General features: G+C 37.5%; 1 protein-coding gene across 2 annotated transcripts in view; it reads right to left on the reverse strand.

Annotated features, from left to right (window-relative positions):
• NAB1 (NGFI-A binding protein 1) overlaps positions 1–22,830 on the reverse strand; it is a 54,664-nt gene that overhangs the window by 10,014 nt on the left and 21,820 nt on the right. For both annotated transcript variants that reach the window (XM_004385579.2, XM_012558171.2), the window contains exons 3-5: positions 19,658–19,791; positions 17,510–17,561; positions 3,353–3,442 (exon numbers count right to left, since the gene is read on the reverse strand). In XM_004385579.2, coding sequence (XP_004385636.1) covers positions 3,353–3,442; positions 17,510–17,561; positions 19,658–19,791 — 276 coding nt within the window. The remainder of the gene's footprint in view (positions 1–3,352; positions 3,443–17,509; positions 17,562–19,657; positions 19,792–22,830) is intronic.

A 22,830-nucleotide genomic window follows, 5' to 3' on the forward strand; every position in this document is an offset into this window, starting at 1 on the left:
AAAAAAAAAAATTGGCCAGTGAAAACCTTGTGAACAGCAGCAGAACACTGATGTAGTACCAGAAGATGAGCCCCTCAGGTTGGAAGGCGCTCAAAATATGATCGGGGAAGAGCTGCCTCCTCAAAGTAGAGTCCACCTTGATGACATGGATGGAGTCAAGCTTGCAGGACCTTCCTTTGCTGATGTGGCATGACTCAAAATGAGAAAAAACAGTTGCAAACATCCTTTAATAACTGGAACATGCAATGTACAAAGTATGAATCTAGGAAAACTGGAAGTCATTAGCAATGAAATGAAATGCATAAAGATTGATACCCTAGGCATTAGTGAGCTGAAATGGACTGGTATAGACCATTTTGAAACAATTATATGGTCTACAACGCCAAGAATGACAAATTGAAGAGGAATGGCGTCACATTCATCGTCAAAAAGAACATTTCAAGATCTATCCTGAAGAACAACGCTGTCAGAGAAAGGATAATAACCAAACACCTACAAGGAAGACTAGTTAATATGACTATTATTCAAATTTATGCACTAATCACTAATGTCAATGAGGAAACTGAAGATTTTTGCAAACTTCTGCGATCTGAAATTGATCAAGCATGCAATATAGATGCATTGATAACTACTGGTGATTGGAATGTGAAAGCTGGAAACAGAAGGATCAGTAGTTGGAAAATACGCCCTGGGTGACAGAACTGACACAGGAGATCACATGATAGAATACTGCAAGACCAACGACTTCTTCAATGCAAATACCTTTTTTCAACAACATAAATGGCAACTACACACATGGACCTCACCGGGTGGAAAACACATGAATCAAATCGACTACTTCTGTGGAAAGAGACGATGGAAAAGCTCAATATCATTAGTCAGAACAAGGCCAGGGGCAGAGTACAGAATAGACCATCAGTTGCTCATATGCAAGGTCAAGTTGAAACCGAAGAAAATTAAAACAAATTCATATGAGTGCCAAAATATGACCTAGAGTATATCCTACCTGAATTTGGAGACCAGCTCAAGAACAGATTTGGACGCACTGAACACTAATGACTGATGATCAGATGGGCTGTGAGATGACATCAAGGACATCATATGTAAGGAAAGCAAAACGTAATTAAAAAGACAGGAAAGAAAAGACCAAAATGGATGTCAGAAGAAGACTCTGAAACTTACTCTTGAACGTAGAGCAGCTACAGCAAATGGAAGAAATAAAGAAATAAAAGTGCTAAACAGAAGATTTCAAAGGGAAGCTTGAGAAGACAAAGTAAAGTATTACAATGAAACGTGCAAAGACATGGAATTAGAAAACCAAAAGGGAAAACATGCTTGGCTGAAAGAACTGAAGAAAAAATTCAAGCCTCAAGTTGCAATTCTGAAGGATCCTATGGGAAAAATAGTGAATGATGCAGGAAGCATCAAAGGAAGATAGAAGAAACACACAAGAGTCACTGTACCAAAAAGAACTGGTCAATGTTCAACCATTTCAGGAGGCAGCATATCATCAAGAATGGATGGTACTGGAGGAAGAAGTCCAAGCTGCACTGAAGGCACTGGTGAAAAACAAGGCTCCAAGAATCAATGGAACACCAGTTGAGATGTTTCAACAAACTTGGTAGATAGCTACCTGGCCAATTGACTGAAAGAGATCCATATCTGTGTCAATTCCAAAGAAAGGTGATGCAACCGAATGAGGAAATTACCAAACAATATCATTAATATCACATGTAAGTAAAATACTGCTGAAGATCATTCAAAAGCAGTTGCAGCAGTACATCGATAGGGAACTGCCAGAAATTCAAGCCAGATTCAGAAGAAGACGTGCAACAAGGGGTATCACTGCTGATGTCAGATGGTTCTTAGATGAAAGCAAAGTTTGATTGACTCTGCAAAGGCATTCGACTGTGTTGGTCATAACAAATTATGGATACACTGCAAAGAATGGAAATTCCAGTCCACTTAAATTGTATTCATGCGGAACCTGTCCAGAGACCAACAGACAGTCATTTGAACAGAACAAGGGATACAGAGTGGTTTCAAGTCAGGAAAGGTGTGTGTTAGGGTTGTATCCTTTCACCATACTCATTCAGTCTGTATGCTGAGCAAATAATCCAAGAAGCCAGACAATATCAAGAATGCAGCATCAGGATTGGAGGAAGACTCATTAACAACCTGCGTTACACAGATGACATAACCTTGCCTGCAGAAAGCAAAGAGGACTGGAAGCACTTACTGATGAAGATCAAAGACTACAGCCTTCAATATGGATTACACTTCAAAGTAAAGAAAACAAAAATCCTCACAACTGGACCAGTAAGCAACATCATGATAAATGGAGAAAAGATTACCGTTGTCAAGGATTTCATTTGACTTGGGTCCACAATCAACACCCATGGAAGTAGCAGTCAAGAAATGAATGACATATTGCAGTGGACAAATATGCTGCGAAAGACCTCTTTAAAAAAAGTGTTTAAAAGCAAAGATGTCAGTTTGAGGACTAAGGTGCGCCTGACCCAAGCCATGGTATTTTCAATCACCTCATGTGCATGCGAAAACTGGACAATGAATAAGGAAGACCAAAGAAGAACTGACACATCTGAATCATGGTGTTGGTGAAGAATACTGAATATACCACAGACTGCCAGGAGAATGAACAAGTCTGTCTGGGATGTAGTACAGCCAGAGTGGTTCTAGGAAGCAAGGATGGGGATGCATTTCACATACTTTGGACATGTTATCAGGAGGGACCAGTCCCTGGAGAAGGATGTCATGCTTGGTAAAGTAGAGAGTAAGTGAAAAAGAGGAAGACCTCCAACAAGATGGACTGACACAGTGGCAGCGACAATGGGCTCAAACATAGCAACGATTGTGAGGATGGCGCAGGACCAGGCAGTGTTTTGATCTGTTGTAAACAGTGTCATTATGAGTTAGAACCAATTCAACAGCACCTAACAACAGCAATAGCTACAACATTGACTGTTAATATTTTGTTGAGAATACTGTTTTATCTCAGAGTTGTATTACATACAGCCACATTCAATGCTGCTGTTTTCCCGACATATAATTGCTTCTTTTGGATTTTCTTACATAGAGAATGTGTCTCACTTCCTACAAAACTACAAAGAATAAATAAGTAGCACTATATCAGATTCTGTTCACAATCCAAATCAAACCAAGTTGTTATTGCTGTCTTGTTGATACAGCTGTGGATCAGATGACATTTTAAAAACCAGAAATAAAATTTCAGTCCTCAGATACTTAAAACTGAAGCTAGTTGATACAGCCATTTATTTTTTAACGTAAAACTATTATTAAGTAAAATAAAAAAACTAATGGTTCATGTTACCTGTGAACTAAAAGCTGCAAGTTCTTCACTCTTAGCTTTAGCTTGCTGGAAGAGTGTCTGCACAGAATCCTGGAAATCTGGAAAACCATCCTGTGGGTCAAAGAATAAGTCATTTTTATTTACAGTTTTTAAATAAAACCAATAACCATATTATCTAAAACTCAGAAAACAAAGAAAATTACCATAATCCCATGACCCTAATAATCACAGTTAATATTTTAATGTAAAATATTTCATTTTAGTCTTTTATGGTACAAGCACCTTATTTTCTACAGTTGTAGATGGTGTAGTAAAAAATGTAAATGAAGCAGAATGAAAATTTAGTCATCCACATTGTTTTATGTTAGTACACAGACTTCATGATCATTGATAATAATGATTATATAACATTTCATCTAGTGGTTCAAATATCTAACCACTATCCTTAACATCAGACATTTCCTTTTCTTATATTTGGTTATTATGAAAAATACTGCGAAATATTTTCATGTAAATAGCATTTTCCATAGTACGGATTATTAAATACAATAGATTCTCTTAAATAGAATTACTACAAAGGAATAAACATTTCTATTTCTCTTGCTATACAATGCAAAGAGTCTTTACTGGTTTATCACGTCATAAGCAATGTATGACAGCTCCCATGCCAGCACTGGGTATTGTTATTTCCTTAAATTTTTGCCATTTTATCTATATTTTTATCATTTTGATATTCAAAAACTTTTAAATTTTATATATTGTTGTTAGTTGCTGTCAATTCAGCTTCAACTCATGGCAACGCCATGCAGAACAAAACTAACTGTTGTCCGGTCCTGCACCATCATCGTGGTCACTGGTATGCTCAAGTCCACTGTCGCAGCCACTAAGGTTTTCAATGCATTCCAACCTAGGGTGCTCACTTTCCAGCACTATACCAGACAATATTCTGTTGTGACCCATTGGGTTTTCACTGGCTAATTTTCTAAAGTAGATCACCAGGCCTTTCTTCCTAGTCTATCTTAGTCTAGAAGCTCCACTGAAACCTGTCCACCATGGGTGACCCTGCTGATATTTGAAATTCTGGTGGCATAGCTTCCAATATCACAGAAACATGCAAGCTACCGCAGTACAACAAACTCACCAATGGGTAGTGAAAATTTTATATACTTCAGTCATACATTAAAAAAAAAACAAACAAAACCCAAACCCACTGTCGCCGAGTCGATTCCGACTCATAGTGACCCTATAGGACAGAGTAGAACTGCAGGGTTTCCAAGTAGCAGCTGGTGGATGCCAACCGCCGACCTTTTGGTTAGCAGCCATAGCTCTTAACCACTGAGCCACCAGGGCTCCTTTAGCACATAGTAACTATTAAATAAGTTATCAATACATATTAATTCTTACATGAAATAGGGCATATTTAGCATCACTCGACCTCAGGACAATACTTCAACTTAAATTATTTCTGTTTTATACTTTAATATATATTAGTGCTAATCCCACTATGGAGCCCTGGTGGCTCAGCGGCTAAAAGTGCGTTCAAATCCGCCAGGCGCTCCCTAGAAACCCGAATGGGCAGTTCTACTCTGTCCTACAGGGTCACTATGAGTTGGAATCGACTCGCTGGCAACCGGGTTTTTTTTTTTTCCCAAGAATTTTTTTGCCTGTTTATTCCTCCAGATGGGTCAAAATACTGAAAACAGGCATCTTTCTAGGCCCCGACATGACCAAAGACCCTTGGTTTAGAGGAGTATACAGAACATAATCATTAACTGAGCTAGAATGAACTTTATACAAGTATATACAGTTTAAATCTAAATGAAAAATTCATTTTTTCTTAACTATTCTATCTTTCCCAAGAATTTATTTAGACCTAAAAATTCTAACTTTCTCTTTAGTAAACTCTCCTCTATGTTCTAAAGTTCAATGAGGCATGCTAGTAGACAACTTGGAGCAACAACATCAATATAAGCAGTTATTTTTCAGGAGCCTACAATGTACCAGTTCCTGACTCTGTACTTTACTTTTTTTCCAAATTTTATTTTGTTGTTGAGAATATACACAGCAAAACATACACTAATTCAACAGTTTCTACATGTACATTTTAGTGACACTGATTACAATCTTTGAGTTGTGCAACCATTTTTACCCTCTTCTGAGTTGTTCCTCCCTCATTAATTCACAGTCCTCTAAAGTTCCTGTCTAATCTTTCAAGTTGCTGTTGTCACTTTGATCCTATATAGACAGTTCTTAAAAGTATAATGTTCAAGGCAGACATTTTTTTACTAGTTAAGCTAAACTACTGTTTGGTTTTAAGAAGACTTCAGGGGATTTTTTTGATTTAAGGTTTAAAGATCATCTCAGGGCAATAGTTTCAGGAGGTCATCCACCCTCTATGGCTTCAGAAAGTCGAGTCTGTGAGAATCTGAAATTCTGTTCTCCATTTTTCCCCTTTTGATCAGGATTTTTCTATGGAATCTTTGATCAAAATGTTCTGTAATGGTAGCCAGGCACCATCCAGTTCTGGTCTCATGGCAAAGGAGGCAGCTGTTCATGGAGGCAATTAGCCAAACATTCCATATCCTTCTCCTATCCCTGACTCTCCTTCTTCTTCTGTTGCTCCAGGTGAAGAGACCAATCGTTGTACCCTGAATGGTTGGTTGCCTGCAAACTTTTAAGACCCCAGGCATTACAAAACAAACTAGGAGAAAGAACAGAAGCACTAAACACATTATTAGACAATTAACTGGGATGTCCCATGAAACCATGACCCTAAACCTCCAAACCAAGGAACCAAATCCCATGAGGTGTTTAGCGGCCTCAGCATCTACTTTTTTTTCCCCCCGTTGTTGTAAATATATCTATCATGCTACTTTTTGCAGGTGTACAACTTATTGACAGCAATTACAATGATCAGCTGCGCAACCCTACCTTTAATCAATGCAATTTTTCCATCACTGTTAACTCCCCTTTTTCCTCTCCCTCCTGCCCCTGGTAACTACTAATAAACTTTGGTCTCTATACATTTGCCTTTTCTTGTCTTTTTATATAAGTGAGGTCATACAGTATTTGTCCTTTTGTGACTGACTTATTTCACTCAGCGTAATGTCTTCAAGCTCTATCCATATCTAGCATGTAGCATGACTTCATTTCTCCTACTGGCTTGGTAGTATTCCATTGTATGTACCATATTTTATGTATCCATTCATCTAAAACCATAAAATTCTTAGAAGCAAATGCAGGGGCAATGCTGTCAGGTCTACTTTTTAACAGTGGATTATCTAATATAATAATAAAAGCACAAACAGCAAAAGACAAAACAAATAAATGGGGCCTCAAGCTCCTTAGAAGCAAAGATCACTATACTTTGGACATGTTGTCAGGAGGGACCAGTGCCCAGAGAAGGACACCATGCTTGGTAAAGTAGAGGGTCAGTGAAAAAGAGGAAGAGCCTCAACGGAATGGACTGACACAGTGGCTGCAATAATGGGCTCAAGCATAACAACAACTGTGAGAATGGTGCAGTACCGGTCAGTGTTTCATTCTGCTGTACAGTGTCACTATGAGTCGGAACCAACTCGACAGCACCTAACAATGACAACATAAAAATTAAAAACTTTTGTTCCTCAAAAGACTTTACCAAAAAAGTGAAAAGACAAGCTACCAAATGCGAGACTATCTTTGGAAACTATATATGTATGATAAGAATTTAATAACCAAAACTTTAACAAAAAGACAACCTGATCATAAAATGAGCAAAGGACTTGAATAAACATTTCACCAAAGAGGACATTCAAATGGCCGCCAAACACATGAAAAGATGCTCAGCATCATCAGCCATCAGAGAGATGCAAATGAAAACCACAGTGAGATATCATTTCACTCCCACTGGGATGGCTGAGATAAAAAAAAAAAAAAAAAAAAAACCCAAAAATAACATATGTTGGCAAGGATTTTGGGAAATTGGAACCCTTATTCATTGCTGGTAAGAATGCAAAATTGTACAGCCGTTGTGCAAAACAGTGTGGCGGTTCCTCAAAAAGCTAAAAATAGAACTACCATACAAACCAGCAATTCCAATCCTAGGTATATACTCAAAAGACTTGCAAGCAGAGATTAAAAAAGACTTGTACAGCAACGTTCATTGCAATACTATTCACAATAGCCAAAAGGTGGAAACAACCTATGTACTATTTTTTTATATAAGTTATCTCAGGTAATCTCCACCACAAACAACCCTGGGTTTCCCTCATTTTATAGCTACAGACACTGGTTTCAAAGCCTATGCTCAATCTATACAAGCCTAGAGGCATATACAGGCATTTCTCCTACAGCTCTGTTTTTCATAAGCTGAACCAAGTTTTACTTTATGATTTTCACTGAGTTCAAAATCTAATTCTACCACTTATTTGCTGTGATACTGGGCAGATTATTTCATCTGTGTCTCAGTTTCCTCATCTGTGAAGTGGGCATAACAACAGTAATCTAATTTACAGGTTAGTTTAAGGAAATGAAAAATACTTAGCACAGCGTTTGGAATATAGAAATTATCCAATAAATGTTTGTTACTGATATTTATCAAGTTCACCCCAAAAGCCACCAGATTTAATCAGATTAAAATAGATCACATGTTATAAGCAACTTACTTTATCTCTATGATGGGGAAGAGACAAATTTTACAGATATTTACATAGTATATAGACATTTCACAAAAGAAGGAGGAACTAGACATTTAACACTGAAACTAGCAAGAGATTGTTGGCCATATTGTTGGGAAACTCTTCTAGTGAAAAGAAAAGCAGAAATCTGGAAACATTTGCTTATTCATTCAACAAAAATGTACCATTTGCAAAGCGGGTTCCATACACTATGCTCAATAGGGAGGATACAATGCCAGACAAAGAAAGACATGGCTCCTGCCCTTTTGACAAATACAGTCTAGAAAGAGAAATGGATGAACCCACCCAGAGGCAATGCAGAGGGCAGTGTATCAGAGAAAGCTTCCCAGATGGTGTCATGTCTAGGCTGAGCCTCTAAGGACCAGAGTTCTTTAGGAAAAGAGAGTAGCTTGTATAAAGGCCTGGATGCAAAAGGAAACATGATACACTCTAGAAACTTGAAAATATTTAATACAGGCATACCCCACTATCCGAAAGTAAAGCATTCCTAGGAAACCTTTCATAAGCAGAAATGGCATAAAATGAAGAAGCAATTACCATTAATTTATATGGGAAAAATTTTTGAGCACTCCCAGACCCGAAAAATAACCTACTAAATCATACTAAATAACACATAAAACCTAAATTAACACTAATACATAGTAAAAGCAGGAACGATATGATAAACGCACAGCCTATATAAAGTAGAAATAGGGAACGTGGTGACACCACTGTTGCTGCTCAGGCTGTGGGCTGCTTCTTTAATGGCTCGCTGTAAAACAAATGAAGAATGCTGTTTTCACTTTTCACTCTTTTTTTGGTAAAAGCGAAAATCCTCTGGATTTCTTTCAGTTAGTGAAAACAGGTTTAATGTAGGTCTCTTGTAAAAGCTAAGTGGCATAAAGCAAACTTTCAAAAAGCAGGAGATAACTGCATAGCTAAAACAGAAGGAGCTAAAACAGAGAAAGACAGAGTGGTGAGAGAAGAAGCTAGCCAGTTACACAGGAACCGGACTCTGAGAGACCTTGGAGGCCTTGCTGAGATTTTTAGATTTTATCTTACATGCAAAGGGAAGCCACTGGAGGTTTTAGGCAGGGAAGAGACTCATCAGATCTGCGTTTTAGAAAGCCCAATTTGAAAGTGATGGGGAGAATGGACTGAGGAGTGCAAGGCTGGTGGAGAGGAGGCTACTTAGAAGGCTGTGGTGGAGAGAGAGAATGGTAGCCTAGCCCTGGACAGTGGCAGATGAAGACAGAGATAAATAAATGAATTCCTGAGATATGGCTTAGGCAACTACAGTACAGTGAATTACTTAATATGGCCCTTTTAGTCATAGTTTTTGTAACTCCCACCAAATGACTGGGTGGGACTATGCAAATGAGGTGCTTGTGGCCCACCAAGATTAGACAGCTTGCTAATAATGTAAATAAGATGCATGAAACTCTAACCAGGGGGTTGGCTAGTTTTTCCATTCATTAGGCTTTAAAAGAGAGCCAATTCCAGAGCAGAGGCGGACAAAGAAAGAAGAGCTAGGAGTGGAGTGTCCCCTTTGGACCCAGGATCCCTGTGCTGAGACCCTTCTAGACCCAGGAGACAGAGAGCTATAACACTGAAGACAGCAATATGGCGAGAAGCAGCGGCAGAGAAATAGCACTAGCAAAGGCAGCAGAACCAGGCGACTGGCAGGGAACGGCACAGTCAGCTTTCTGGCCCACGGAGCAAGAGCTGAGCACGTCTGGGCAGGAGGCTTGCTGGTGGAGTGGGGTGCCTCTGGTCACTTACTGGCGGAGCTAAGGAGCTCTGTAACACTTGCCCACGCAGGGCACACGCCCAGCCAAGGGGCCAAGGGCCAGAGAGGGACCTGCCCGTGAGCATGGCTAAAACGCTGTTCTGATCAAAGAACTATATCCTGATCCTGATTTGTAACTTGTTACTTCCCTAATAAACCTCCTAACTGTGAATATGGTCTGTGAGTTCTGTGTGGCCACTACAACATATTACCAAACTCAGCAGAGAAGTAGACAGTGGCATGGAAGGGACAGCTGGGGTTAGAATTGGTAAAAAGACTACAGAGAGGAGGTATGTCTGACCTCCACCTCATAGCAGTCAGCCTTGGGCTGATGTTAATGGTGACTCTCTTTCCTTCCCCTTGTAAAGTCAGATGAGGAGGTCACACACCTCTGCCATGTCACTTTTACAGTCACCATGAGTTTGGTGGTAACATTCACTAGGATAAGGAACTTGGGACCAGGAGGTTGGAAGAGGGGCAAAAGCTGATGAATTCAGTTGCGGATTATGTTGAGTCTGCTCTGCTGGTGAGGCATCTGTGTAGATAAGCCCCACAGACAGGTGTACTGAGTTTGGAGCTCTGGACAAGATCAGGCTGTATATCCAGACTGGAGATCGTCAGCTCATGGACAGGCCTGAGACCAGGACACTAAATGAGAGGAGTAGGCCCAGGCCAGAGCCCCCAGGAACTCTAATCTAATCTCTATACTCTTTTAGAAGAAGCTTGCAAGAGGAGGAGTAATCTAGTATTCTCTTGTTAGGAACCAGATGTGTGATTTTAAGCAAGACAGTTAACCTCGTTATTTCAGTGTTCCAAATTTTTATATGGAGATTACATCAGCTGCTTTATCTACCCAGTGGAGGTTTGTGGGAATTAACTCAAGTAATGCAAATGGTAAATCTTTAAAATGTACAAATTGCCATACAAATATATGGCAGCACCACTATCAGAATTACTAGACCATGAGAATAATGTAAAGCTGGAAGGACTTCAAATCCTTCACGTGGAAGTTTTTGGGAAATTGACATTACTCTATCATTAATAAAAAGAAATAAAAACAAGCAATAACAATATCTAAACAATCATTGGTCTCTGTTGCAAGACCACAACTGGGTACATCAGTCTTTCTGATTTTCTCCCAGTCTTCACAGTTTATCTTGGATGAGAAAACGTCAGGATGAATAGCTATCACTTTATGACATATAAAGTACTAGTTTTAAGGCAATGAAAATATATGACTCAGAAATAAAAGTGAGACTATTCCCAAGAAACTGGTCTCTTTCACATTATGTTTGGCACAGGACTTTGGTTTTACATCTCTCAAGCTTTTTTCCCAGGCACCAGCTGTACAGTGCTATGGGCAATTTATCTTCATGTCATATTCTTGGCTGCTACCATTAATCACAGTGTCTCCTTGCTGGTAAGACTCTGGGTCTGAGCACTGAGAAAATAAAAGATACAGGGTGGTATGCTGTTCATGACCGAATTACTCTCATCCAATTGGTCTCCACCCCCATTCCTCTCCCTCCTTTCCACTAAGCACTAGCAAGAAGCTTTAAAGCCACTGCTTAGCTGTCTCTAAAATGACTTCTTACAGCAGATGTTCTCAGTCCCACATGTGCATTTTCCTTTTTTCTACTTACACTTTCTATATGAATAGAAGATTGTAATGCTTCTGTTTTTCTGATCCAGAGAAGAGTCTACATCAAATTAGACCAGCTTTCTTTTCAACAAGCTTAGTAACGCGTAGGTGGATATTCTGAGCCTCTCTCCTGCCCCCCTTCCTCACTCCCGTACCCCCACCCTACTGGAACTGCTAGCAGATGTTTCCTCTAAGTCTGTCTTTTTTAAGCTCCAATTCTCTGACTTTCTGGTCTCTATTAACAAACTTCATTTCTTTCATCCAGTTATCTGTGATTACTTTGCACTCCCAGCCCACACAGGATCAAGAATGCTGTCATCTCCCACCTCTCTGCCTAGTCTCCAGCGATTTTGATGAATGAATAAAACTTACAGATGAGATATGAACAGTAACAGTCCATTTAGTTAGCTACCACTGCCAATCCTGAGAGGGGCAGTTTTATACTGCCATCCCCTGTTCAGTATCTTTCCTCTCTTCTAAGATGTTACTTAAAACACTGCAAGTAATGACAGGGTTTTCTTCATGGAACATGATGTGTTCTTAATGAAAAAGAAAGGCTATCAACTGAATCCACTTTAACTAGTGTTTTTTAAAAATGGAAGGGGAGACAAGAGTGCCAGGGACTTTGGCTCTTGACTTTTCATCTCCTTTAGCTGGCTGTCAGGAGCCCTGGGGGCGCAGTCGTTAAAGTGCTTGGCTGCTAACCGAAAGGTTGGTAGTTTGAACCCACCAGCTGTTCCTCAGGGGAAAGATGTAGCAGTCTACTTCTGTAAAGATTTATAACTTTGAAAACCCTATAAGGCAGTTCTACTCTGTCCTATAAGGTTGCTATGAGTTGGAATCGACTCAGGGGCAGTGCGTTTGGTTTTGGTTGTAACAAGTTGTCAAGCCATCTTAAATACTTTCTGCCATACCAAAAGAAAAAAAAAAACAAACCCCAAACTCATTGCCGTCAAGTCGATTCTGACTTATAGCGATCCTATAGAACTGAGTAGAACTGCCCCATAGAGTTTCCAAGGAGCACCTGTAGATTTGAACTGCCGACCTATTGGTTAGCAGATGTAGCTCTTAACCACTATGCCACCAAGTTTTCCTTCTGCCATAAGCAGGTTTAATTTCCCAATAGACTATTTTTACTCATTCTAAACAATAGTTTATCTAATGGGAATCCTTTATATTTAAATACATTTTGTAATTTATATTGTTAAATGCTCTACTCAAAACTTGTAATCATTTACTGGACAATTTTCCTTGGATTAGAAAACGACAGGTGCTACTGTGTTCCCCTTCTTCAAAATGTCCTGTGCACATTCTGTGATTCACAGCATGCTAGTAGGAGAGAAGGAAGAAAGGTATACTCTCAATAGTGTTTTTCACTCCTAAGGTGCTCATTAACACCCTGAAAGGTGGTACAGCTTTGAAGTTTAGGAGTCAGATCTAGATTTGAAGCTCTGGCTCCATCAGTGAATAGCAATGTGGCAACTTGGGCAAGTTACTCAGCTTTTCTGGGTCTCTCCTTCCTTGACTGTAAAATGGAAATCATAAAGCTTCCATATAAGGGTAGATGAGATTTGTGATAATGAATTTCAAATGCCTAGTAGGGCATGATTGACTCAATAAAAAGTAGTTATTGTTTTTACAATTGCCCCAGAGCTAGATTTAGGGTCTCTGATGGAAAAAAAAAAAAAAGAATAAACATAATCCATTTTAATTTTTCCTGTAAATGGATTCACATACAGGGTCATATACGAGGTGAACAAGCTATTCATCTAGCCTGAGCAGGAAAGGGTAGTCCCAAACCTCACTTACTAACATATGAGGTTGTGGGGGTGCTGTCCCCAGAGGTTTCATTGCAAATGGTGGGTTCCCTTAAGGCCTCCCCAAGCAAGCGGGCTATCTTTTTCTCTGTGTCTATCTCATACAGCATAGGAATTAAAGAAATAAAGTTCAAAATTTGTTTTTTAATGTCTAACATGCCCTGTGAGGAGCAGTACTTAAGGACAATAGATTATCCTGAGTACTTCTATAAAACGTATACACTGATATTCAAAACACAACAACAATAACCAAAAAATCCCCAAATAAATAGCAACTATCTTTAAGGCGGAACAATCTATTAATTGATAAAAGCTTTCTAGGGAAAAAAAAATCAGACAAGCATTTTAAAACTTTATTCCACCTAACCCTTCACATACAGATCAGGAAAATATATCATTTAGCAAGAAGTAAACCTTCTAGTGAGCTTCAACAAAGCACTGGTTTTATTAGTGTATCCTAATGCAAGAAAGTTTTTCTCTTTCCCTTACATATCTAATTATTTTGATGTCACTTCTATTTTATCTATTGGACATTAACATTTCTTTTTGATCACTGTAAAAATTATCTTTTTAAGACAGAAATAAGTCAGCAACTTCCCATGTACGCTTGTTGGTTATTGTCAAGGGTGTTAGAAAAATAAAGATGAAAAGGAAGGGAAAAAACTGTCTCATTAAATCTGTGATACCCTACAATGGGCTAAGCTTAAGTTTATTTTTATATTATTTTCTTTTAAGAGAGAATTATAAGCTGAGAACCCTAAAAGAAATATTCAAAAAAAAAGGATGAGAAAAATTACGCTTAAAGAATTCTCAACTCTTTTTTGGTTTTATTTATGAGGTCCTTTGTGAGGTGCAGTGAATGGTTAAGCACTAGGCTGCTCACCAAAAAGTCAGCAGTTCGAGCCCATCAGCTGCTCCGTGGGTGAAAGATGTGGCAGTGTGCGCCCCTAAAAATTTACAGCCTACTCTGAGCTATAGGGTCACTGAGTCGGAATCAACTCGCAATGGGTTTGGTTTTTTGGTTTGTGTCAGTCATGTATTCCGGACAAACTGGTTTACTCCTTGTTCTCTAAACACACCTAGCGTTTTCTTACCTCTGTGCCTTTGCCTATCTTTATAATGCCACCTCCTGCTTCATATTCGCATCTTCTGAAATCCTACCCTTCTTTTAAAACCCAGCTCAAATGATACCTCCCCGACGGAGCCTCCCCTAATCTCTTCTCAACCCAGAAATTCTCCCCCTTCCCTGTGGCCACATAGGAGATAGACACAGACAAAACACTAATACCTACAGATTCTACTCTAATAACTACTACTATTAAAGTAGGATGTGGCAAGTGTTAGTACTTAACAGTACTTAATTGCAGGGAAAAGATACTTATTTTGGATTCTATATTGGCCTTATTACAGAGCCCTATCACAGATAATATTCAACAAACATCTACTGAATTAATACTACTACTAATAAGAAGTATTATACCGTGAAAAATCTTCGTAAAGGGAATACAGGAATGCTTTACAGCCAATACAACCAATTCCAGAACCAAATAAACAGCTCCAATATCTCAAATTTGACTTAGAGTATACTGCCATAGAACTTGGACAATGACTAATGCCAATACTGTAGATTTTGCAGAGGATTACACTATATACATGAGTGAGTATATACAAATGCATAACACACATTTTGAAGAGATAATGCTGACCTGCAATACACAAGTGCTTTAAAAAAAAGAACTAAGCAAAAACAAAACAAAAGTAAAAAAAATATCAAGAACGCCAACAAAAAAAACCAAACCCCTGCTCTAAATTCAAAGTGCCTATCTACTTCTGGGACACAAAATGAAGACTTCAGTGTCTATAAAAGCATGTGAAGAAGATTTGGAGTGATTTAGTCACTTGTTTTATTTAGAGAGGATTAGAATTGTTATTCACAGGAAAGAAACACTGATTCTCTTAACTCTGAATCCAGAACTGTTCAAACTGGCTTTGTGAACTCAAGCAAAGCAATAAACTAACCATATAAAATTATAATTCGATTATCTCTTAAAAAAAAAAAAAAAAACCCATTGCCATCGAGTAGATTTGGACTCATAGTGACCCTATAGGAGAGAGTAGAACTGCCCCAGAGGGTTTCCAAGGAGCGGCTGGTAGATTCGATTTACAGACCTTTTGGTTAGCAGCTGAACTCTTCAAGCGCTGTGACACCATGGCTCCAATTTAAAAGAATACAACGGTCACAATGAATGCTATAATCCAACATGAAAAGAAACTCAAAATACTGTACTGGATACGAGAAACAGTTGCTTAAATTTCAGATCATGGCTCTGAGAGAGGCTTTATCAATACAACCTAACCAGAAAAAACTTCAGCTCAAACAGTCCATGAGACGCATTATCACAAATTTCAATGTTCAATAGTGATCTCTGAAGCTAGACAAAAAGGGAAAGTGGGGTTTAACTGTGAAAATAGCCTGAATGGTGATCTCATTGAGGGCCAGTGGTGAAAAAGAGAAGCCGATGCCATTCTAGGCTAGAAGCTGACTACTTCTCCTGGCCACTGGATAGGTTTTGTAACTTCTTTCTTTTAAATCTTCTAATGGCACACGCCTTCTTAGCAGCTTCTACGTTTACCTGCCTTTCCTTTCAATCATAGCGAGTCACTAAAAACACTAAATCTAGAGGGTCACTCTCTTACATGTTATCTTGTTGGTACAATAGTATAAAATCATTTCACTAGCTAGACTATCTTTCAATGTGGGCTTTTAGATACTTAAAACAATTTTTTTTGGATGATATCTGAGAGACCCATCTTAAACATTAATCCAGAGCTAATAGTGAGGTCCTAAATTACAAATATATGCACAATTTTTAAAAACATGCTCTTTTTGGACAAAATACTTTTCCTTCAAGAACCACTGCTTTAGACTAAAATTTTCAGTAGGCAAAAATCTCCCCACAGCCATTCAGTATTTCATCCAACAGATTTTATTAAATGCCTATTAAACACAACTGAGTATAAAGTAGTAGAGACAGATAAGAGCCCTATTCTCATCTAATGGGGCACACTGATAAGAAATTAAAAACAAATATATATAATACTTTCAGATAGTGATAAGTGTTATGAAAACAAACAAAACAAACCAGGAGAGTGGGCGTGAATATGATTTTGGGGGAAGGTTTATCCTTTAGAAAAGGAGGTAGGGAAGTCAAGAGAAAACCCAGCTGCAACTTTAAGATACGTGAAGATTTAGAGAAAGGTAGCTCTAGGTAGAGGGAACAAACAATGAATGCTGAGGTACAAATGAGTTGGCATGTTCCAGGAACAGAAAGGTGGTCAGCGTAGATGGAACACAGTAAGAATGGGGAAGTGTGGTAGATGAAGTTAGAGATGCAAGTTCGAGTCTGATCATGTAGCGTTTAGTCTAGATTTTATTCTAGGTACAGTGGGATGCCACTGGAAGGATTTAAGTAAGAAAGGAATTTGTTTTTAAAAGGTAACTCTAGCTTTAGTGTGAATAAAGGATTACTGCTATACAAACAGATGCTCTGTAAGCATAACTTGATGATGAAAATTTAGGGTAGTCAAGCATGGCTTACCTGAAACTAAATAATGGGATGACTAAGAAAGTACCAACCACCATTCTCTAATTAAGATAAAAATTTCTACTCTGCTGTAGACTGGCCCCCCCAAAAAAATACTCAATTCGAATTAAGAAATAGTAACTGAAACCATTTTATACTTCTGAAAGCCCTAACTCCTCCCTTTACCACCTGCAGGTCTAAAATCAGAAGGATAGCCTTAATCGTGATCCTCCAAAAGAGGCTTTAGTTACAGTAAAGTCTCTGTAATTTGCAGCTACTGAATTATCATTTTCCTCAGATAGTTAATATAAAGAAACTAAAACTTAGCTCCTCTGAATGTATTTGATAACTAATGATGCAAATAAGATTATAAAAGGAAGAGTTTAGTAAAGAGTTTTAAGTCTATCTGAAACACTCATTTACAAATCAACCTTTGATATATTGACTGGACATCTATCTAGTCATCTTTGCTTCCTTCTAAGAATTTCCTTAGTATCCTAGTTCAAATTACTGTAAGTACTTTAAAATAGCAAAATTCTATATTGTTTTTAAAATTCCATAATTCATATTTTTCACTCGTTTATGGGACCATCCTTTTTTTAATCTGAACTAGTAAGACTTTACTCTATTTTTAATGATCTTAAGGCAGAAACGAGCATTGTTACCATAATACAATACGTAATCATACCTCCACTTTAATTCTTTTTGGGGATAATTCATCTCTTTCGCCACATTTTGACCTGAAGGGTAGGGGAAAGGAAAAAGAAAAAATTGAGAAGGTAACAAAGTTTATTCTAAAGGCATCTCAATCTATAACCTTCCACAAAAACACACAACCCTGATGCAGAAACAAAAAACACTGTCAAAATGAACATTAAAATAATGAAAAGTCTTTTCATCATTTCCAAATTAGGGGAGTATGCAAACACAATTATACATTTAGAGAGGTTCCAACCTAAGAACTCTCCATACAGAAAGTACTCAATAAATATTTAATGTATATCACATAAGAAACAAGAATAATAAACAAGGAGGGCTCCATTCCATGATATTCCTTTATGTTTCAGTAGAAATAATTTATGACAAAATGACCATTTAAGTCGAATACTTAAGGCTACATGAGATTAAGATGCATTTTGTCTATCTACTGCAACTACAGATGCATTTACCCTTGGCCCAGCAATTTTTCTGCTGGGAATCTTATCCCACAGAGAAACCTACACATATATGAAACAGCATACTCTATCAGTTGTAAGGTACACCATTATCTCATGTATCACGATGAAATACTACTGCCAATTAAACTATGACAAACTATCAATTGTAAGTTGTACTTCAGTTTCAGAGATGTTAAAAAAAGTGTACCTCAGAATCAACAAAATACAGTATGTATAAGGTTATTTATTGTCATATTATCTGTAATGACAAAAGACTGGAAATGGCTCAAGTACATATTAATTACCTATCAATAGCGACTGGTTAACTGAATCATGGTACATTCAAACAATACAATATCATGCAGCAGTAAAACACAATGAGGAAGATGTGTATATATCCATATGGAAAGATTCCAAGATATGTTAATAAAAGTAAAATGTATGTATATAAAAATAAAACGTATAAAAGCAGGGGAACTGTGGTTTCATTACGAGTCTTGTGTACTATTTCTTAAACTATGTACATATATTACTCTGATTAAAAAAATTTAAATAAAGTACCCAAGAGAAAAATTTTGTATACAGTTGAGAAAATGAAAAATAACTAAAGCAGCTCTTAATTATCCAACTCAAAAAAAAAAAAAAAGCCATCTTATAAATAATCCTATAATGCTGCTGCATATTCTTACCCTATTTATTTAGTCTACATAATTTTACTTGTTGTCAGTTTGTAAATATGTAGGTACTTGAGGGCAGGAAATGAAGTTGCTATGAGTTAGGGAAAATAACGGTGATGACAGAAAATAACGCCTACAGCAGTGGTTTTCAAACTTGAATCTGCACAAGAATCATCTGGGATGCTAGTAAAAGTTCAGATTCCAGGGATCCATCCCCAGAGACTGTGATTCATTAGGGCTGGGGAAGGTGCTCAGTATAGGACTTTTCAACAAGTACCCAGGGCTACGCTAATGCAAGCAATCCTGTCTCTACTCAGAGAAGCAGTGGCATGTACATGGATGGTGCGCTGGAAATTGTGGTCCTTGTGGAACCAGGTGAACAAAATCAAAATGGTCCTGTACCTGCAGCCAAGGCCTAGGGTTCAAGTGAGAATAAGATGAAGAATAATATGGTGTGTTTACATCAAACTCTGAAAGCATCATTACTTGTCAATATTATTCTTTAAATTGTAAACTGGCTTTCCAAATTACACTTGCTAGTAATAACCTTCCCTTAAATATTGGCCGGCACAGTCTTTTTATGTATCTGGTTAGTTTGCAAACAACTTGCAAAAGAAAACACCTTGCTTCCTCAGAGTTTTCAACAAGTTCATGTGGTTAGAGGGTGAACAAATAAGTCCATAAATGCTGACGGACTAAATCCCACCATCACAGTCAAAACCAAAGCGTGTAAGAGAAGAATGTCTAAACCTATCACCAAATCAATGCTATAGAGCTAGGGAACTATGTCTTTCAAAAGAAACAAAAACAGAAGAGAATTAAACAAAACAAAAATCACCTTAGTAATAGTGTTTTGAAAAGTCACTGCACTGTTTAATTTTATAATTTAGAACTATAATCACACTTTTACTTTTTCAGAAACACTTACATCCTATCAATGGATGGTGATTTAAACACCACCTCTATCATGCAATGCAAAAATATTGCCAAGTAAACACTTACTTGGTAGTTCTGTAAGTGTATTTATAGGTGACTTCTCGAGAAATCTGTCTAGCCAGGGCAAAAAGTTCATCTCTTCTGGTCAACAGGGCATTATCCTTCACACAAAGCTGGGCAGCTGCTTCATTTACGGTGAGCTGGATATCCAAAACACAGTTTTAAAAAATGTAAACAGTTTTATTTCATCAATATGTAAAATGCTTCATTTAGGAATATAAAAATGTCACCCATCATTATGTTTCACTCAGGAATAAAAAACGTCACATCATTACATAATGAAATCGTAATTTATAAAAATTTTGATGGTCTTTATTCCTAATTATTCCTCATGCTAAATTTCAGAAGAAAATCACATCATGTACCATACCTCAGAACCCAAACTAATCAAAATAGTCACCTTTGTTTTATTTATTTATATGCTTTATTTATTTTTGGAGTTTTTGTGGACAATGAGGAAGATAAAAATAAACAGCAGAAAATTACACAGAGCCTATTTCCCAGAATCTTGACCAATACTGGTCACTATATTGTAAAAGCTTTACCAATCTGATACATTTTAAAATGACATCTTGTTATAGTTTGCATTTCTTTGATGATAAAACTGGAATGTTTTCTTATGATTTTGACTTATTTTGAAATCTGTTTGCTCACGGCATTTGCCTGTTTGTTCTATTCCACTGTTTCATCTTCTTATGAACTCTAAGAATTCCGTAACAGCATTAACTCTTTATCATATGTAGTATCCACCCCACCCCAAGTCTGTCATTAACCTTTCAATTTTATCATTTTTACCTTGGTTGTCATGTGTAAAAACACCTTTGCCATCCTAATATACAGAAATGTTCTCCTATAGTTTAATCTAATACTTCCATTTTTTTTTTCCCATGTAGGTATTTAATCCATCTAGAATGTGTTATGGTATATGGTGTGACATCGATATCTAACACCCTCCTCCCCAAATTTTCAACTGTTATTTATACTAGTTTGCTCTAAGACAAATTATTTGGCTACTGACAACAAGGTGATAATAAGAAGCTCAGGCCTCTTATTTTAAAACCTGTGGCTGAATATGAAGCATGACTGGAGAAGAATTTATTTTCAGCCTTCTCCTCTCCTCCTAAACAATCATCAATAGATCAGTTTCTCCCATAAGTGCTTTTGAAAGGCACAGTGGTATTACAGCTAAAAGCAAAATAAACTTTAAAAAAATTATTTCCTAAATAAACTACAATTTCTACACAGCAATAGTGACAATGGCCTTGAAGATCCTTCTCAAGCTGCTTTTCATTTAGCTGTTTATGTACTCATAAATCTAAATTACTATAGAGAACTTCTGATTGTCAGTAAGGTATCTGAACTGATAACATTTTGGAGGTATCAGCTATGCACAACAATAAAAAATAACTTTTCAATACAGACTGAAAACAATGTTCTACTATTCCTTACTTCATCCTACCAGAAATCAAGAAAAACAAATCTAACACATTCTTTGTTCCTGAACTCATGCTAAAACAGATGAAAAAAGTAGATTGAACTCTGCAGGTTCAAGCCAAGGAGCCTTCTTACAGAAAAACTGAGGCTAGAGAATTAACTACAGATCATCCCGAGTTGTAATAAGAAGCTGATTCATGAAGCCCCTCCCTCAAAAATGTGTGTTCTGTCAGTGTTATGTGGATTCCATGCCCCTAGTAACAATCGATCATTAACAAATCAGTAGCTACTGGCAATATTCTTTAAAAAAAGAAAAGTGACATAAATGCTCCAAAACAGTAGTCACTCGCTCAACTACCATATTATCGTTTTAAAAATAATTTTGTTAAAAGTACAAATAAAGTACAAGACATTCCCCCTTGTTTACTTCTTTCACTTCTTCCTTTCATGCCCCAAAATACCAAAACTCCATTCATATTTTCCTGTAAAATATTTCTTAAAGTTAGCTTTCTATCATTTATAAACGGACTTACTAAAGTTATGTTTATTCCCAAGAGGACTGGTTTACTGATTCTAAGAAAAACTTTCTTTATAGGCAGTTAAAACTAAAAGATTAAACAATCAAATGATTGTAACTTTTGATTAAACACTGCTGACAAAAACACTATATGAATGTAGTGTGATAGTGAAGCTCAAAGGCAATCAGGACTTTCATCTCCAGCACTAGGGAGGACTAGGTACCATGATTGGCACCCCTCACAGAAAGCTAAAAATGCTGGATAAAATTGGGGGTGGGGGAGGGAGATCCATTATCTTAAGTGCATCAATAAGCTGGCAAGAGAAAGTACTATTCAGGCCAAAATTAATGAAGATAGTATTTCAAAGCAGTAGGCTGACAACAGTTGCTAAACCAGATGAACCTGTGCTTCAATCTTCAGTCTCACAGAACTAGAGGGTGTGCGAAGGGAAAAAGAAGGAAAGCTTGGGGCCCACCAAAGGTGAGTAGTAAGGAGTCTAAGACTCCTTACCAAAGCTGAAATCCTAATGTAAGGCTGAATTAGAAACACACCTGCAACCCTAAGGGAATGCAAAGAAAATTACCTGTCTTGAACCTTGGTGCTGAGTGGAAGAGAAGGGAAGATACTCTCTTGAGATTTCATAACCCCAAATCAACCCTCCACATGGATCTTCAGTCCTAATTCACACTAAATGGTCTGAGAATTTAACTTCAGGGGGTCCCGGAGCAGAAGTGTCCCCAGATGCCTGCTACAAGATAAATAACCTCTAGGGGGATCCCCTCTTTCCAAGCTTCAAAACATTCCCACAGATAAAGTTCCAAAAAATATGAGTTCACAGAAAGAAATCATAAAACATTCAAAGAAACAAGGTATCATAAATGAAAATGAGCAGAAGCAAGACAACAGAATCAGACCTTCAAAGACTTCATTTAAGGAAATAAAAGGAACTGAAAATATGACTAAAGAGTAATACAGTAAAAATGATCATGAATAATTGAGAATTCAGGAGGAGAGGAGAAAGAAACTGGGGCAGAGGCAAAGAGAAGATTTTAAAAGAAGCCGAGAAATAACAGAGTAACAGCTGACTTCAAACACAACAATGAAGGCCAAAGCCCACTGAAATGGCACTTCAGTGCACTAAGGAAAAACAACTGACAATACAGAATTAAATACCCAGAAGAAATATTATTTAAGAATTAGTGCAAAATAATGATCATCTCAATTGAC

This window comes from Trichechus manatus, unplaced genomic scaffold, assembly GCF_000243295.1.
Source record: "Trichechus manatus latirostris isolate Lorelei unplaced genomic scaffold, TriManLat1.0 scaffold00142, whole genome shotgun sequence".
In the NCBI taxonomy this organism is placed as follows: Eukaryota; Metazoa; Chordata; class Mammalia; order Sirenia; family Trichechidae; genus Trichechus; species Trichechus manatus.